The sequence below is a fragment of the Myxocyprinus asiaticus genome, chromosome 48 (genome assembly GCF_019703515.2).
Source record: "Myxocyprinus asiaticus isolate MX2 ecotype Aquarium Trade chromosome 48, UBuf_Myxa_2, whole genome shotgun sequence".
Classification (NCBI taxonomy): Eukaryota; Metazoa; Chordata; class Actinopteri; order Cypriniformes; family Catostomidae; genus Myxocyprinus; species Myxocyprinus asiaticus.
The window spans coordinates 18,029,323-18,047,921 of record NC_059391.1 but is presented as its reverse complement, the minus strand read 5'-3'; the positions used below and the strand labels follow the sequence as shown (position 1 = coordinate 18,047,921).

Here is an 18,599-nt window from a genome sequence, read left to right as displayed (position 1 = left end):
TTTCAGGTCATAGGCAGCCCACATTCCTCTTTCTTTTGACCTGAAATATGTCTTTCGGTATCCAGTGTCTATCAGATAACTGAGCGCTCCTCTCCCGGGAGCTGCATAATGCCCGAGTGTGAACCGCCTCAGCATACTGTCCGCAACTAAACCTGATACCATTGGGTGAAATGTGTGGATCTTACAGTTCAGAGAAGACAACCTCTTTCTTTTAGAATGGATTGTGAACAGATATTGATTTGTTTGTGATACATTTTTTTTTCACTTTATCTATACAATTACAGTGATCTTGTAAGCCAATAGGCCTACAGCCTTAAAATCTTTACTAAATATTTGCTAATTAATTCACAATTTGTAATTATTACAATAAACTACACATGATAACATATTTTATGTGACCAATCAAAAGTTTAGAAACACATACTGATATTCTTTATTATTACTATTTACATATTTTAAAATAATACTTAATTACTCCAAATTATGAAATGGAAGTATGAGAGTTATGTAGTAACCAAAAACCTTAAATATAATTGTCTACAAAAATAATTCCAAACATTTTAGCATAAGCATTTAAGATCAAGAGGTTTTTAATGAGAAACATGAATCCACTCTGTATATGATCTTTTGACTGACAGTGTTTGTTTGCTCTAACATTTGACAATACATGCAAATGTTTTTCGCAGAACAACTTGAGAACAAACTGTTTACACCAAGGCCCACCCCACAATCAAGACCAGAATCCATCTGGGCTGAGTCTGAAACAATGATTTTGAGTTGACTGCTAAATAGCTAGTCATTGTGGAATGTAATCCTTGTCAGATTAGAGTTCTTGTCGCTTCAGTGTCATTTAACTTTTTTTAGCCAAACCCCTGTTGAACATCTTTTAAGGTCTTTGGTTCCAGGTTTTTTTTTTTTTTTAGCTCACCCACAGGCTGTTGTTAAGGATGTTTCTAAGACTCTTAAGACTTGATAAAAGCTTAACTGAAAGGGCTTGATTCCTCACTAGATCAAGTTACTAAAATTGGCTCAATGTATACAAAGCCTGTTTTGTATGGTAATAATGCCCTTCAGCGCCATTCAAGCTTATCTGCAGGGGCAGAGGGGGTGCAGTATTGACTAGGTCTGGGATTTTGGAGCAATGGGTTGTCAAAAGGTCTTCCATCCATTAACTCCCTATGCACACACTCACACACAAATCAAGCACAGATCCTATGCCTAAACCACTTCAGATCAAACAGGGTTAGAGCATATTTACAAAAGGGACTATTAGTAGTATTAGGGTCTTTTAGTGAGGTCAACTAGTTTATTTAAATCGAGATTTAAAAAAAAAAAAAAATTAATATGGAAGTATTTACTAAAAATTCTAATTTCATATATTTGCAGCCACAAGCATTGTGAGTTTTTAAGATAGCATGTCAAGTTATAAATAGTCAAAACTAGTGCAAAAACGTGTCAAGACCCCTGCATTCTTTTCAATTCTGTTGCACTCTTTCTAGCTGCTTTTGAACACAGGAACGTGTCTTATGTACAGCCTGATCTCATGAAATTTACGTGAACATGTCAAAATTTTTGCAGTTCAAAATGTATATGCTGTATAACACGTTTGGCTGCAGGTTTCCAGTGAAATGTCCAGCTGGGGGCGCCAAAAGCGAGTGAAATGTTGTATTCAGATGTGGTTTTATGGTGAATTTTAGATGGATGTTTTTAAACCTCCTTAACCTAAAATTTTGCCTGAACCTAACCAATAGTGTTTTAAAATATAGACTGGACGTTTAAAAAAGACAACCTTACCAAATCAATGCCTAAACCTTACATTAGTGTTTTCAAATATAAATAAATTTGTTGTAGTGCCTGTAGTGTTAATTTCACCAGGAAACTGCAGGGAATTGTACCTGGAGACACGTTTAACAAGTTTGGCAAAAATAGTCATGTTTTCACTATGAGACCAGGTTGCTTATGTAAACGCCTTGTAAGTAACGGGGGTCCAATCGGGAGTCAGGTGAACTTGAAACCAGCCTAATTATGCACTTATAGTTCGTTTTTAATCATACCTAATTAAAAATTTGTTTAAACAACCTACAGACAAGTTGATTTTGAAAATATGTAGATTTGTGCATCTCTAATTTACAGTAAGTCAAGTTGTTTGAACGCAAGAGAGAACCTTGGATCTGTGATCAACAGACATAATTGTAATACATTTTGAAGTTCTGAGGTATTTTGAAAAGGTTCTCGTTTGCTTCTTTTTTTAACGTGACTCATGACAGGGTAAAGCACATCAGTTTTAAAGCAAACACATGGCTTTCATTTAACACATAATTTAGGGTACTTCAAACATGCTGCTAAATTCTATACGGTAGCTCCGCTTACAACTCCCAGCTTTACCCGCATCTCTGAACAATGAAACCACTGGCCTGATAACACTTAATACCTCATGAGTGGCACGCTGTCTTTAATTGTCCCTTTTCATTATGACAGAAATCCCCCTTAAGGGACAGTGGTAACAAGGGTCTGAATTTTACTTGGGTAAAACAATCCGTCTATCTGACTGTAGTTTCCAGTGCCAACTTAAGCTCTATTGACAGCAGTTGTGGAATATTGTCAATCACCAAAGAACATCATTTCGACTTATCCTTCAGTTGTTGTTTTTTTTTTTTTAAGCAAAAATTGGGGTTTTGTAATGCACTTACAATGCAAGCAAATAAAGCCATGCACTCTGAAGGTTTAAAAGAAAAAAGGGGATGCTTTTGTTTTTTTTAAAAGCATGTGCACATACTATATATTATTCAGTGAAATTTGTGGTTATCAACATTATGCCTTAAATGCTGTAGATAGTTTAACTAGAGCTTAGTATTGAACATTCCTTTAAAAATGTACCAAATCAGACCATAAATTTAGAAGATTGGGATATAATCCAACTCAACCATTCTCCATTCAACAAGTAGATTCCATTAACAATGACTCAGAAAACAGGCTGAATATGCTTTTTTTTTTTTTTTTTTTTTTAATAAGTTCTCGTATAATATACATCAAATTCAAGAATGGCGTTGAGGTCTTGTTCTTGATAGAGGTGAGGGAAGTTGTCATGGGACAAGTGAAAGGGGGGTTGTCTTGGCATTTGGACAACAGGGTGAGGGTCCTGCAGAGATGGACTGGGATAGACCCCTGATGGGCTCCTTTCAGGGCTGGAGGAATGGGATTTGGGTGTGAAATGGTTGCGTTGACCCAGCAAGGCCAGCACCCTACTGGTCCCTCTCTATGGAGCTCCATTTAGGCATATGCTTTGTGTTTGAGTATTGTGCTTGTGTTTCTTTGGCTGTCCAATAATGGGATATTTGATGAGATCATTACTACAAATACTTAACAAATTTAACAATCTTTGATCATTGATGCGTAGATATGCTTTTGGATAAGACATTTTACTGATTTCTTTTTCTCATTTCTACTTCGGTTATCAGTACTTTTAATTTTGGATCTACTGATAAATAGCATCATTTTGTTGGTCTCTAAAGAATAATAACCAACAACAGCTATTACAAAATAATTTCCCTGTGTGTTAAACAGAAAACCACATAAATGCATATTATGTTTTTATAGCTTATTGTGTGATTATTTAGTTGTTATTGTGTCAAAACACAAAATTAAAACAATAATTAAAAATCAGTTTTACTTTTCATTTATCGGACACTTGTAAAAATTATCAGTATCAGTGACAAAAAACAATCAGTCAATCCCTACATGACATAGTTTTCAGTTTTCTCCATTTTTAATGTTTTCATAATTTCATGGTTTTGACTAAACTCTTATGTCCTTTATTGATGTGAATGTTTACAATAATTATCAATACACTTAAAATAATAAATAAATGCTAATAAAATGTTAATTTAGTCCTGTTAAAAAAATTCTGTTTGTAGAATATTGGACTCTTGACTAGTCCCTTTTAAAAACTCAATTAATTACATTTTCAAATCAAGATTAGCCCAATTCTCCTCCATGATGGTCATTTCATCAAACTTTCTTTGATTTTTAAAATGAAGATGACATGCTTTCTATCTGCCAATGTTGAGCAGATGGCCTGTATAGATGGAGGAATTTAACACCAAATATGAATTTAGCACCTGGTTGTTTTTCATCCTCCTTTAAGGTGGCGGCTGCTCTGAATGTTCTCACACATGTCTCATAATCAGATGGCGGGGTGACAGTCAGCGCCAGAGAATGCTCTCAGAACAGAAGAATTCAGAGCTGCACAGAATGTTGATCGGGGTTTGCTCTCTATTTCGGATGGCCACAGGAAAGGCTTGATGTAAATTTGATTTTCAGCTCTTAAATTGACTGAAGAACATTTATAACTGAAGGTTTTGCCCAAATTGAGTTATGAGAGCATCTTACAAGTTAATCAAATTACCTCAGCTACTTGGAGTGAAGTCAGTCTTTGAAAGTGGTCTTGTGTTGATGTAATGTTTTTGGTCTTTCTTTTTGGTGTCCTTTGCCTTTTTGTTGCCTCCATTGTTTCAATCGACAGTAATTTGCATTTGAAAAACAGAAGTGTCTCTTAAAAGGGATAGTTCACCCAAAATTTACTTACCCTCATATGACTTTCTTCCATGGAACACAAAAGGAGATGTTAGGCAGCATGTTAGGGTCTGACAGCCCTACTCACCATTCACTTTCATTGCATCTTTTTTCTATACAATGAAAGAGAATGGTGACTTCTCCTTTTGTGTTCCATGGAAGAAAGAAAGTTCAGAATTTTAATTTTAGGCTGAACTACCCTTTAAAAGGCCAGAAAGCAGGAGGCTTAAGGGTGTCTTGAGTTGTTGCCTGATTGACATGTCTCACACAGGGGAATTGTGGGAGGAAATGATATTCGAAGTGGAAGAGCATTTGGTGTTGTATTCCGAAAGCCAGTGTCTGGGAGTGCCATGTTTGCAAATGTGTGGAGAGGAACGCAGGGTTGTGGATGGAATAGTGGTAAATTATGCTAGTCAGTATCTTGGCCAGCAATTTGATTTGGTTTGATGGGGTTAGTAATGAACAACTTGACTAAAAATGACTAACAATGATTGTGAACAAAGGTAACTGATTGTCTTTTATTTAGTATTTTCATACAGTATATAAGACATTTTGCTCCTCTAAGGTTTTCTTGGCTTCAGTGGGGAAATATTTAAAGGTGCACTCAGTAATTTTTTCCTCATTAAAAAAAGTTTTGCTTCTAAAGAAATTAATTGCAATATTGAAACATGTATATAAACATGATGACTCGTGCAAGACGAACACACCACTAATATCATAAACTTTATAAAAGCTGTTTTATTCTACACAGAGAGGGTCCCTTCAGGGGGGCTGCATGTTACAATCACATGACCAGCTGAATACTACTCACATAATGACAGTAACCGCCCTGTTTTTGGACACTTTCACTCTTGGATTAAATCCATCATTGCTGACTGTGAAGAGTGAATTTCTACAGGAGCATCTTTAACTGAAAACTATTGTGTTTGGATGATGCTGCATCCACACCCCTGTAAGAGTTAGTCCAAGACGACATGAACAAAAACTTACTGAGGGCATCTTTAAGACTCAGACATTGTATGTGTTTATTTTTTATTAATGGGCCTTTTTTATTGACTGGAACCTATATTTTAGTATAATTTAGTTTATAGTTTCATTTCTGGTTAATTGTGGTTCAGACTCTTTCACTTGAAAATTCAAGGCAACAACCATTACTGTTTTATGTTTAATCATGTGTCCAATTGAATGTTCCAGAATAAGCATGAATGACCTGGTCATAAAGCTTGAACACCTGTGGTGAATGAAAAGCAGTCACCGCATAATGCTCTCAATGCAGGGTTCTCCACTGGAAGCTGTAAAAATCGGACTCATTAACGTTGCTTTTTATGAACAAAGACTGCTAATTAGAGGTGGCAACCACAGTGAGGAGGCCCTTGACGAGGCCTGGTCTAATCAGCCCTGAGTGAATTAACTAATGATAGAGAGAGCAGGGAAGTCGGTCCTCAGACAGGGTCACCTTACACTGGGAGGCGGGTGATGAACAAAGAGAAACCTGGAATGTTTTTCATACTGTCTGTCACATAAACAAATCATAAGGAGTCATCAGACAAGAGGACATGAGGAGGCTACATCTAGCAAATCCATGCATTTGCAATTCATTTGCAAGCCTTTAAGATACAGCTGAAGATGAAATAACTAAGTACATAATTAACTAATCCTATTTAATGGCACTTACTGACTAACAAACCACCCAACCGACTAACTAACCTTATTTAATTACACTAACTAACTAACTAATCTTATTTAGACCTAATTGCACTTACTGAATAACTAACCAACCAACAAGGTGCGACCGATCAATTAGCATTAATTGCACTAACCAACTAACTTACTACTAACCTAATTTAATTGCACTTAATTAAAAAATAATTTGTCCATTTCTCTGCATTTACAGTTGTGTCATAGCATTGTACAATTCTAGCACTGAAATTTGATATGGCAGCACTACTGCCGTATTTGACTGTTTTCTCCCTTGGATTATTTGCATCTGCTTGTATTCTTCCCATTTGAAAGTTGTTTTGGATAAGTGTCTGCTAAACAAATAAATGTAAATCGAAACCATAACTGCCCATTTGAATGTATTTGTTAATTATGTATTTTGTTTTACTAAATGTGTGGCAAGTACAGTATGTGAATTTTCAAAGATAAAAGATTCATATGGAGAATTTGTGAAATTACTAACCATGTGTGATGTTTCAAGCAACTTTCAATATTCTGTCCACACTAAAAGTGAAATACTGTGCGAAGCAACAAAATCACAGCCAGTCAGATATTTAAAGTTTAATATACAGCTGGATTTAATTTATAGTGTTGCTTAATTTTGGACCAATACGATTTTGCTGTGGGCAGAACTACCTTGTATAAAAATAGAAACCACAAGCAACCGACAAAATATCTTGTTGCTTTACACAGTCGTGGCCGGTTAGAACAAAAACTCAGCGCAACTTTAAAATAGAGGAGATGGGATATATCACTTGTCACATTGCATCTGATTGTGACACTGCATAAGCATTTTTGGGTACCTTTTGTGACAGCTGTGTTCTTCCTTTCAGATCAAGAATGCTGAAGACAGGATGGATCCCCTAGTTCATCTGAGCCTGCTGAGAGTCAGCGTCTCTGCTCTCCCACACCCCACTCGCCCACCGCGTCCTTGGGCACCTGACCCTGCCCTCTCCACCTCCTGGAAAAAACAGTAGAGTTCTCAGACTACACACGGAGACAGGTGAACCCTTCCTGTTTAAATATGACTGGATGGAGGTCTCAGTGGCGTCTGGTCCTGCTCAACTCACTCACATGTGGTCTGGAGATCTGCGTGGCTGCGGGGATCACCTACGTGCCTCCTCTGTTGCTGGAAGCTGGTGTGGAGGAGCAGTACATGACGATGGTTTTAGGTAGGGTTCATCCTTGAAATTTCCCTGAAAGTATCAAGAATTAACCTTGTGAGGTTAAATTAGGGTTTTTGATTGGTTAGAGAAGGGCCATGCTGTAAACAGGGTTGAAAACTGTATAATATACTGTGTATCAAAAAGTGATATTAATTTTTAGTCATTTTCATTTGATTTTAGTTAGTCATCAAATCTTTGTAGTTAAATTTACCATTTAGATTATTTATTTAGTTAATAAAAATGTTTTATTTTGTTTTAGTTTTTGCTAATGATAATAACACTGGCTGTCAATAGCATGTCAAGGTTGTTTCCCACTAAGGAGTCAATCCTATAATGGGGGTCATTATAATTAGTGGCTAAACCACTGGTTCATCCAGGTGGGAATCAGGTGCTAATTGGAAGGCACTGGACTGCAGGAAGAGGCCCCAAGGCTCAAGGGGTCAACAGCTGTGTGGAAGCTTGTATAGTTTTACTGCATCCTGTTAAAAATCAGTGGGACTTTCCTCTGTACTTTCATCAGTAGTGGCTGATAATATAGTCGTAATTATAGTCCAACACTGTAAAAAAAATTACAATTTTAATGGTAAAAGAATGTGAAAATGCTACAGAAAATAACCTTTAATTTGTTAACAGGTTACCTTAACATATACAGTAAAAATATATAATGTATTTAACAAGACAATACATGTTATTTTATGGTAAAATATTGTAAAAAAAAAAAAAAAAGTTTTTAAATGGAGTTACAGTGAACAGGAGCGGATCTGCTCAGACCTGCATCAGCTAAGACTCCAATCAGGTTAGACGCAAAAAAGCTTTACAGGGGTCTCTGGTTCCTTCCCCCGGGACCCCCCGTAATTCGCACCCTGACCCTGATGGAGTTTCGTGTTTGTGCACTGTCTCTACATGTGTATTGGTCATTGCTTATGGAAGGGCCTCTCTTGATAGATTTTGTGTCATGTGCCCTTCTGTTGTTACTTCGGTGACTAACAGTACATTTTAAAGTGAAAAGCAGATTTATACAGTACCAGAATGTTAGTGAATCAAGTTGATCTAATTTAACTGTTTTATTTACGGTAAATTTCTGGCAACTAGAGCTCCCAGTTTATTTGACCGTAAACCAAGTAACAGTTGTACTGTATTTTTTTACAGGGAATTTCTGGCAACTCCTGCTGCCAGTTTTTCACCGTAAATTTAATAGGATTTTCTTTACAGTTTAGAGGCTTTTTAAAAGATATAGTGTTTATTTTTTGACAGCCAGTATGTGTAGTTATGCTGAAGTGTGTAATCTTTTTTTTTTTCCGATGTTGCTTTCTCTTATCCCAGCTTAAAGGCCTTTGCACATGCCTTTGGCCTTTTGCGATTATGAGAGGCGAATTGCTGACGAATGGCACTTTTATAAAGAAAGCGAGGCAAAGGATTGCCGTTAGCACATTCACACCTTTATGATAGGTGACGCTAATCGATAATTAATTTTACCCTGGTACGGTTGGTACGGTAGGTACGGTGTAGCTGGTCTGCCCTCCTCCTGTCACGGATGAGAAGTAGAAGGACTTGATAAGTTTGCAAAGCGACAAGCAAACAAGTTCTCTAGCGAGCAGATTGAAAAAAAACTCTACAAGCTGCATCAGTGATAAAGAGTTTGTTGTTCAGTTGCTCAATGAGAAAGAAAACATTCAAGACACTTTCACATACTATTTAATTTCTCCCACTGGACAAGTTGACTGGCAGTATTATCATGTGTACACTGTCTGAGGGGTGATTAGAATTGAGTGTAAAAAATAGTATTAACGGTTAAAATGTTATCAATTGGAACAATACAGATCATATGCCACTGCCACGCATACTACATAAACTTGTTAAGTACTTTTGTTTAAAATCACTGTGTAATGCACACACATGTAATGACTGTTAAAACTGAGGAACAATTGGAACAATACTGATTGTATCTTATTTGCATGTATATCTACTTGTGTTATACATTTGCCCAAAAATTAAATGTGACATTTTAACACAAAACCCATCTTCAGTCTGACCCATTATTAGATATTTAATAGTACTAATGGCAGCACAGCAATAACGATTACATAATTTTGTGGAGAAACCTCCACATTTTTGGTATACAAAGATGCACAGAGTGCACTGACACAGCAATAGCTTTAATATTATTAATATTTTGCAAAGAAAAACGTGAGATCTTTCTAAATGTTTAGATGCCGCAATATTATATTAGAGATATAAGAGAATACATTATGAAATCAATCAGATTTTAAAGGGTTAGGTTTGCAATTCGGTGCGAATGTTTGCTCCAGGTGTGAATGGCTCGTTAGGAATCCATTGTTTCGATTCAAAATGTGATTGAAAATTTTTGTTTGGTGTGCAAAGGTCTTGATACGCAGAGACAACTATAAGTAAGCTATTCATAGGCTGACTTCACTGAAAATTGTGGTTGTGTGGTGCTATCAGTTCATTTTTCTGTTTGTTTAAACATCTCAACCAGCCCGACACAATTTGGGGAAAGACAATCAGTTTGCCAATGAGTGGCAGAGTGGAGTGTTCGGGCAGCCTGGTCTCAGTATTATTCGTATTTGTATGTAACATTTACACACACTTTTTTTGTTCATTTGGACAGATGTTGAAACGGACAATATGGCCATATTGACAGCATCTAAACCATAAATTCTTAAAGTATTAACAGCTTTAAAAACTTTTTTTTGAACAAATCCTTTATATTATATATATTTGTATAGTTACATTTTAACCATAGTATAAATATTTTAGATCCCTTAACCCTACCTTTACCTCTAAACCTAACCATTAACATTCCCTAGAATCAGAGGGAAATGATAGGTTGATAATAATGCTGTTGAAGCATCAACCCTAGCCCTAAGTCTAAACTCTGTCCACAAAATATGATTGGTTTATAGTAATGTTGTTCCAGGACCAATAAGGATGTTAATATTGGATACTACTCCATAGTTACAGGGAAAGAATCATTCGCTATTGTCTACTAGACAATGTCCAGCAGAAATTTGTTCAAATACAGCAACATACATGTTTGTTTTTATTCGTTTTATCCTCAAATCACCAAACCCACACCTCTAAATATTTATCCTCTGAGTTTTCGATTTTTCTGCGTGCTATATGAACATATGCATTATTTTGTGCCCACAAATGGCTTCCATATGGTTTCGCTGTAAATGAATCTCTCTCCAAGACTTTTTACTTTGCAACCAAAAAAAAAACAAAAAAAAAAAAAACCTCAGTCCACAAACGTCCATGTGGTCACATCGGTCCAGATGGACAAAAGATATGTGGTGTGTTAATGTATACTACACACTGCACTCTTAGTCAACAGCTGCACAGTAGAAAGCAGAGAAAGATCCTTTATGTTCAGTTTCATTCACAAACTACATAAACTCAAAATGGCAAAACAACCAGTCTTGGAGCACAGTGATTTTAAAAGCCCGAAAGGACGTTGTTTGTTTGGAGAGGCTTAATGTGCGGTTGTGTTGTGATTCCTGAGGTTTTGTTGAACTGTCTCTTAATGGAGTGTGGTTTTAGAGGCTTTTTTGTTAATCGTTTGGAACCAGCGCTCATTTTTCCTGTTTTGGTAGGCTTGTGTAGCCAGACCTTTGAGTGAACTGCATATGGTCTGGTCCACATTGCAGCATATTTTGGCCCAGAACTGCCTACTTAAACAGGAAGAGACCGTCTGATCGACATGTAAAGCAAACAACCACAGTTCTTATTTTTTTATTTGCCTTTCAGGGACAGATCAATCAGAAATAGATTATACCACAATAATAATTGTGCGCATTATACATCGGGATGAGGCTGAGACTGTTATGGTGATCTGAGCAATGAGGTCAGAATTCCTCAGTCTGGGCTTTTTGGACCAGATTGATGCGCATATGTTGAGTATTAGTATAAGTATAGTGTGGAGGTTGTATTTTAATTAGAGACTTTTAAAGGTGCACCAAGTAAGATTTTAATGCAAACAGATTTCCGCACATTGTTGCAACTTGCCAGTTCTCTCCCGACTGTAGACATCTAAGTACTCGTAATTGGCGTTTGATGTTGCACAGCCTATCCGTATCTGCGCCTGTGAGCTGCAGGTAGTAGAGGCTTGTTTCAGGACTCCCTCTTGTTTGGACATTTTATCTTTTCACTTGCACTCATTTTGTTCGGACTGTCTGGTGGATCACACTCCTGCTGATACCATCACTCTGGGCTATACTGTTGACTCGGGCTTCATTGTTGTTTGTAGTAGATATATTGTGTTTGTTGTTATATTATTTGGGTTGCTTGTTTTGTTTACATGTACTTCTGTATATTTGAGCATTGGCTGAAAGCACAATATAAAGTAAACTTACTATTACCATTAGTATTGGTAGTAACTCAATTGCAGTGAGCTGTGCTCAGTGTATCATATCATTAACAAAAAAAAAAAAAAAAAATCTATTATTGTAAGAATTAAACTCACTCACAATGGCGACAATGTCTGGTACATCGTTAACGCATTAAACAGCTTTTCATTTATCGGTCATAAACGGCATAAGAATAAACCGATCGGCACTTTTGCCCATTACCTAAGTTCCGCGTTGCATGTAAACACCTTTACCAGCGTTCTTTCCAGCTTATCCTATGTATGCACTTGTTGTGCGCATGCCTCTTCACGGTTTGATGTCAAAAGAAAAACTTGATTATTTCAAATCTCATTTAAATGCAGTTCTCTTGCTTTGTCAGATTTTTTTTTTACATTTTGTAGGTTTTTTTGGGAGTTATCAGCATATCAGCATGCATATAAACAGGCTCATTGTTAGATCATTCTTTTTAAGGCTAGTCAGTTCCTTTCCCTCACTATTCACTTCCACAGTTTCCTCTGCAGTGCCCCCCTGAAGAATAACATGTGCTTTGTCAATACCTGCTCGGTGCCTTTAAAAGGTGGTTACCTTTAATTTGTTTTAGGTGTGAAATTCACACCTGCTTCCACTTATCTGGCTATAGCACTCGAGGGAATGTGTGTTTGTAGTTGTGTTTTTTTTTTTCACTTATTTGCAAACAGTATAATTAATGCTAACCGCAAAAACACTGGTATACTGGAATCATACAGTTGGTCTTGCTAGCATAATATATAATGATTTTAAGGTTCAGTGAGTAATTGGACTCCAGTGAACTTTTAAGTGCATTTCAAACATGTTCGGGTCATCTTTCTAGCACCCACTTGATTAAAAATAGCTCCTGAAGATCTAATGCCCTATCAAAATGCCCAACCAGTGGACTGAGTCATCTGCTTTAATTAGCAAAACTGTGAAGAGGAGGTAGCCAAGCCAGAGATCGGTCACCTTAAGTTACATGCAGCATAGCAGCAGGGTTTCAATTGAAGATGAAGCCAAAAGATGAAGGACTGGGGGCCTTGGAAGTGGTTAGAGGCAGGGTTTGTTTTGTTTTTTTGTCACAAATATTGTCCTAAGTGACATGTAAGGATTATCTTTTTCTTTTGAACTCTTTCAAAAGCAAAGCAGTAATTCATTGAATAACATTTCCACATCATTTCAAGGGCTTCATTTTGAGGTTATTTCTCAATATTTTTCAGCTTTTTGACAATATTCGATATCTCTATTTATGTATTTGTTCTGAAATGGCATAAAAGGTGATTTTTTTTTTTTTTTTTTTTTTTTATACAAATGTATCATTTTTGCCAAAAAGCCATTGTTGTTAAGTTCAAAATGCTTGATGTAAAAAGACAGAAAAAATCCAGTTAAAATAAAAAAATATTCCTTTTTTCTACACTGTTTTTCACAAAATGAACAAGTGAACACAAGGAAAAAATTATGATTTCTTTTATATACATCAGTATAACAATACATGGTAATAAACAGCAATATTTAACTACATATGTTTACTAAAACATTTTAGTACATGCCAAACTGAGACTTCCATGAACATTTTTTAATAGTGACAGAAATTAATAACTGAATCAGATTTGATTCAACAAATCACTGAACCAAATTAATTATATTAATCGATTAATTGAAATGGACTCTTTGAAGTGATTCAAAATGTAATGCAATTTTTGCAGCTGGAGTTTAAATTAGTGACGCTATTCTGTCATCATGCTCTCATACTAGTGAGCTGCTTGACAAAGAAGGACTTCAAAACTAGTCTAGTGACATGCTCTTAAGGAAGCTAAAACAAAAATGTTATTAATTCCACCTTGAAATTTACGATGTTGCTTAATTTTATATTAACAAAAGACTAAGCCAAAGCACGCACATCCAATGGCAAAAAGGCTCAGTGTAGGTGCTTGACCAAAAAAGTGAAACAAGAAACAAATCGGCACAAAACAAAAAAAAAAGAACATTTATTGTAATCCCACCTATTTCGGTGCTTGATTTGATATTTCCAGCAAAACCATGAATAAGAATGTTGCCCAGCCCTAATCACCTCTTTGTCTTTTCTGCAGGTATCGGACCAGTTCTGGGCCTTCTCTTCATCCCCCTGATTGGCTCAGCCAGTGATCACTGCAACAGTAGCTATGGCCGCCGGCGACCCTTTATATGGCTGCTTTCGTTGGGTGTTCTCCTAGCCCTCCTTATCATACCACATGCTGATGTTCTGGCCGCCAACCTAAGCTGGGGTAGCACCCGCCGCAACCGGGCTCTCCAGGTGGGCTTGCTCATCTTTGGCGTGGGACTATTGGACTTCTGCGGGCAGGTGTGCTTCACGCCACTCGAGGCATTGCTCTCAGACTTATACCATGAACGCGACGACTGCGGACAGGCTTTCGCAATGTTCTCTTTTATGGTTAGTCTAGGCGGTTGTGTTGGGTACTTGTTACCCGCATTGGACTGGAGTGGTGGGCTTCTCTCATTCTACCTGGGTGGCCAGGCAGAGTGTCTGTTCTCCCTCCTCATCCTCATCTTCGTGGTTAGTGTGTTGGTCACCATGAAAGTGTCAGAGGAACCTTCACGTGGGACGTCTGTCCTGGAACCTGGGCCATTGGAGTCTGGACAGTGTTTTCCGCGCTCATGCTGCTATCTGTTTCAGTGTAAGCTGCGCTCTCTGAAGTCAGGCCCGTTGCTGTGCCTGCTGAGGACTTGCTGGTCTATGACACCAGCCATTTACCGCAGCTACTGCCATGTACCACGTGTTATGCGACAGCTGTGCTTGGCTCAGCTCTGCAGCTGGATGGGTGTCATGTCCTTCATGCTCTTCTACACAGATTTTATTGGCGAAGGACTGTATGAGGGAGTTCCAAGTGCTGCTCCAGGCACTGCTCTCAGGCAACGCTATGATGAAGGTGAGTTGGTTGCATGAGACTTAGTTCGGAGTCTAAATAAAGTTAGAGCTTTGAAGCCATCTAAGATAGACACTTTCTCTTCAGGTACAACAGACCAAACATATTGATGACTCATCTTCCAATCAAATGCTCTCTCTGTTTACCCCTGGTATTAAGATGCATATCGAGTCGATCAGATTTGGTCAGTGACACAATATAGCTGTAAATGGGGTCTGAAACATTTTGTGATCGGATTATAAAAACTACATTCGTAGCAGTCAAGAACGCATGTGACCACATCGCATTTGAGGTGTAGACAGTAATCCGTCCTGATGCATCCTAGACAGCAGTGAAGCACCACCCCTGTCCATAAACCACTGCGCTAAAACAAGAGTTTAAACTTTCTATTATGAGCAGCTTTAAAAGGAAAAAAGCGTCTGATCAGAAAATGTGAAAAAACAGACATATATACACAAGCAAGATAACTTCACAGATCTCCTTAAGTGTGTCTGATATCAACATGCAGGGACACAGATGAGAAGCACACACATCTGAAGCTCAGCCAACAAAGGCACTCCACTAAAAAAATGGAGAAAACTGGTTCTTTTGCACATTCCTTTTCTTTTATTACTTTTTCGTGGTTTATTATCATGCAGTAACACAGTGACTGAGCAATTGTTGTATGTCATCATGAAATCAGAGACCCTCCTCTCGAAATCTGAACACAAGTGGTCACAGGAGATGCATTTAAGCGATGGGTGTAAACAGCAATGTTTCTTGCCTGACCACATGTGATCACTCGAGACGCATCTTAATACCAGGTGTAAACGGGGTCATTGGCTCATCCCCTTTTTTTTAAAACAGCCATTCTAAATTTGTGGCCCAAATATCATGTTTCAATAATAAAAAAAAAAGATTCAACACAGAGGGGAAAACAATGCTTGTCAATCGATTTCATAGGGACTTTCATGATCTTATTCATTGGTATGCAATTCAAATCAAACTTCGACTAATACATCACACATTCTACTCTGTGTTTTTGTTAATGTTTTGTTAATGTTAACAACATAGGAAATTTGTTAATGTTTGCACATACAGTACATTCTGAATTTTTTCTGGAGGCACTCAGCAGAAAGAAAGAGAACAAGCTTATAGGGGCTGGAGCTCGGGGGCCCTGTTCGCAGGGTCCATCACCCTATTCTCCCTCGTTGACGGAGTGTTTAGTGTACTGTTATTCAAAATTTTGATATTGTGATCTTTTACTCACTTGTTTCTCATTATCATTGGATTGGTACTTTGCACAAAAAGTGCTGAACTTCTTGCTTCATCATAGAGCTGTAAAAGTAACAGAGCATAGGAATGTCAGTGTAAGACTAATACAAAAAGTATAAGAATAGTGTATAGATGCATCTCAATAAATTAGAATGTCGTGGAAAAGTTCATTTATTTCAGTAATTCAACTCAAATTGTGAAACTCGTGTATTAAATAAATTCAGTGCACACAGACTGAAGTAGTTTAAGTCTTTGGTTCTTTTAATTGTGATGATTTTGGCTCACATTTAACAAAAACCCACCAATTCACTATCTCAACAAATTAGAATACATCATAAGACCAATACAAAAAACATTTTTAGTGAATTGTTGGCCTTCTGGAAAGTATGTTCATTTACTGTATATGTACTTAATACTTGGTAGGGGCTCCTTTTGCTTTAATTACTGCCTCAATTCGGCGTGGCATGGAGGTGATCAGTTTGTGGCACTGCTGAGGTGGTATGGAAGCCCAGGTTTCTTTGACAGTGGCCTTCAGCTCATCTGCATTTTTTGGTCTCTTGTTTCTCATTTTCCTCTTTACAATACCCCATAGATTCTCTATGGGGTTCAGGTCTGGTGAGTTTGCTTGCCAGTCAAGCACACCAACACCATGGTCATTTAACCAACTTTTGGTGCTTTTGGCAGTGTGGGCAGGTGCCAAATCCTGCTGGAAAATGAAATCAGCATCTTTAAAAAGCTGGTCAGCAGAAGGAAGCATGAAGTGCTCCAAAATTTCTTGGTAAACGGGTGCAGTGACTTTGGTTTTCAAAAAACACAGTGGACCAACACCAGCAGATGACATTGCACCCCAAATCATCACAGACTGTGGAAACTTAACACTGGACTTCAAGTAACTTGGGCTATGAGCTTCTCCACCCTTCCTCCAGACTCTAGGACCTTGGTTTCCAAATGAAATACAAAACTTGCTCTCATCTGAAAAGAGGACTTTGGACCACTGGGCAACAGTCCAGTTCTTCTTCTCCTTAGCCTAGGTAAGACGCCTCTGACGTTGTCTGTGGTTCAGGAGTGGCTTAACAAGAGGAATACGACAACTGTAGCCAAATTCTTTTGACACGTCTGTGTGTGTTGGCTCTTGATGCCTTGAACCCAAATTCTTGAATCGATTTTGCTTGACAATCCTCGTAAGGCTGCAGTTCTCTCGGTTGGTTGTGCATCTTTTTCTTCCACACTTTTTCCTTCCACTCAACTTTCTGTTAACATGCTTGGATACAACACTCTGTGAACAGCCAGCTTCTTTGGCAATGAATGTTTGTGGCTTACCCTCCTTGTGAAGGGTGTCAATGATTGTCTTCTGGACAACTGTCAGATCAGCAGTCTTCCCCATGATTGTGTAGCCTAGTGAACCAAACTGAGAGACCATTTTGAAGGCTCAGGAAACCTTTGCAGGTGTTTTGAGTTGATTAGCTGATTGGCATGTCACCATATTCTAATTTGTTGAGAGAGTGAATTGGTGGGTTTTTGTTAAATGTGAGCCAAACTCATCACAATTAAAAGAACCAAAGACTTAATTGACTTCAGTCTGTGTGCATTGAATTTATTTAATACACGAGTTTCACAATTTGAGTTGAATTACTGAAATGAATTAACTTTTCCACGACATTCTAATTTATTGAGATGCACCTGTATTTTGGTTCCATTGTGTTTAACATTACATGAAAACCCTAGCAGACTAGCTCTACAGTGTATGTGTATGAACACCTTTACAACTCAAACGAGTTATAGACTTAAGGCCGAAAAATACTCCACGCAAGTACGTGAATGCAGACACTTCTACGCAAGCTCAATACTCCAAGTGCATTCCAAACATTCTCAATGTTGCCGCAACGGGGTGCTATAGTGGATATTAGTGTAAGCTGTCTGCTTTCTATGGTGAGTTTTCTCTTAAGTCAACTACTGTCATGGCATAGCAAAAGTTTGTAAAAGAATTATGCTGAACAAGTGACTTCAAGCCAGTATATTCAGAGCAACTCACCAGAATATTAACACATCCAGTTGAATCACACAGACCTTTGAAGGTAACTCTATTGCCCCCTTGAGTAATCAAGTTTGTTAGTGCCACAGTAGCACAAGAATGTACTTTTAAGCATGTTCAAAAGGACATTTGGCCAAGCTGTTCATACACATACTTACATAAAGTATATTTATGGCTTCATATTCTTAGCTTGCTCTGAGTTTATATAATAGAAATAAGTTTATTGACCTAATGCTGCTGTATGTTTAGTCTTCTTACAGTAGTGCACCATGTATAGGCAAACAAAACCTGTTTGAGATTGTTGTTCAGAGAACATCTTGGCCCTCTGTAGATATGTTTAAATTCTGAATTCCTACTGTGAGGAAAGTTAGGTTAAGTTCCTGCTCTATTTGAAGTAGAGAGCCAAAGCCTCTGCAAACACATGCCTTAGTACACATTGCTCGCAAGATTTAGTCAAAAGACGCTTTTCTGTTATATTTAAATGATCGGAGCAAACTATTTGAAATTACCTTATCTTTCAAAAACAACAAGGCTTGGACAAGGATTTTTGTTTACT

General features: G+C 37.6%; 1 protein-coding gene across 2 annotated transcripts in view; it reads left to right on the top strand.

Moving 5' to 3' along the window:
- Positions 1-18,599, top strand: part of LOC127437818 (solute carrier family 45 member 3-like) — a 34,115-nt gene that overhangs the window by 12,178 nt on the left and 3,338 nt on the right. For both annotated transcript variants that reach the window (XR_007896617.1, XM_051693016.1), the window contains exons 2-3: positions 7,125-7,463; positions 13,924-14,760. Coding sequence is in view for 1 of the 2 variants with exons in the window: in XM_051693016.1 (XP_051548976.1) it covers positions 7,316-7,463; positions 13,924-14,760 (985 nt within the window). In the remaining variant the exon portion in view is untranslated. The remainder of the gene's footprint in view (positions 1-7,124; positions 7,464-13,923; positions 14,761-18,599) is intronic.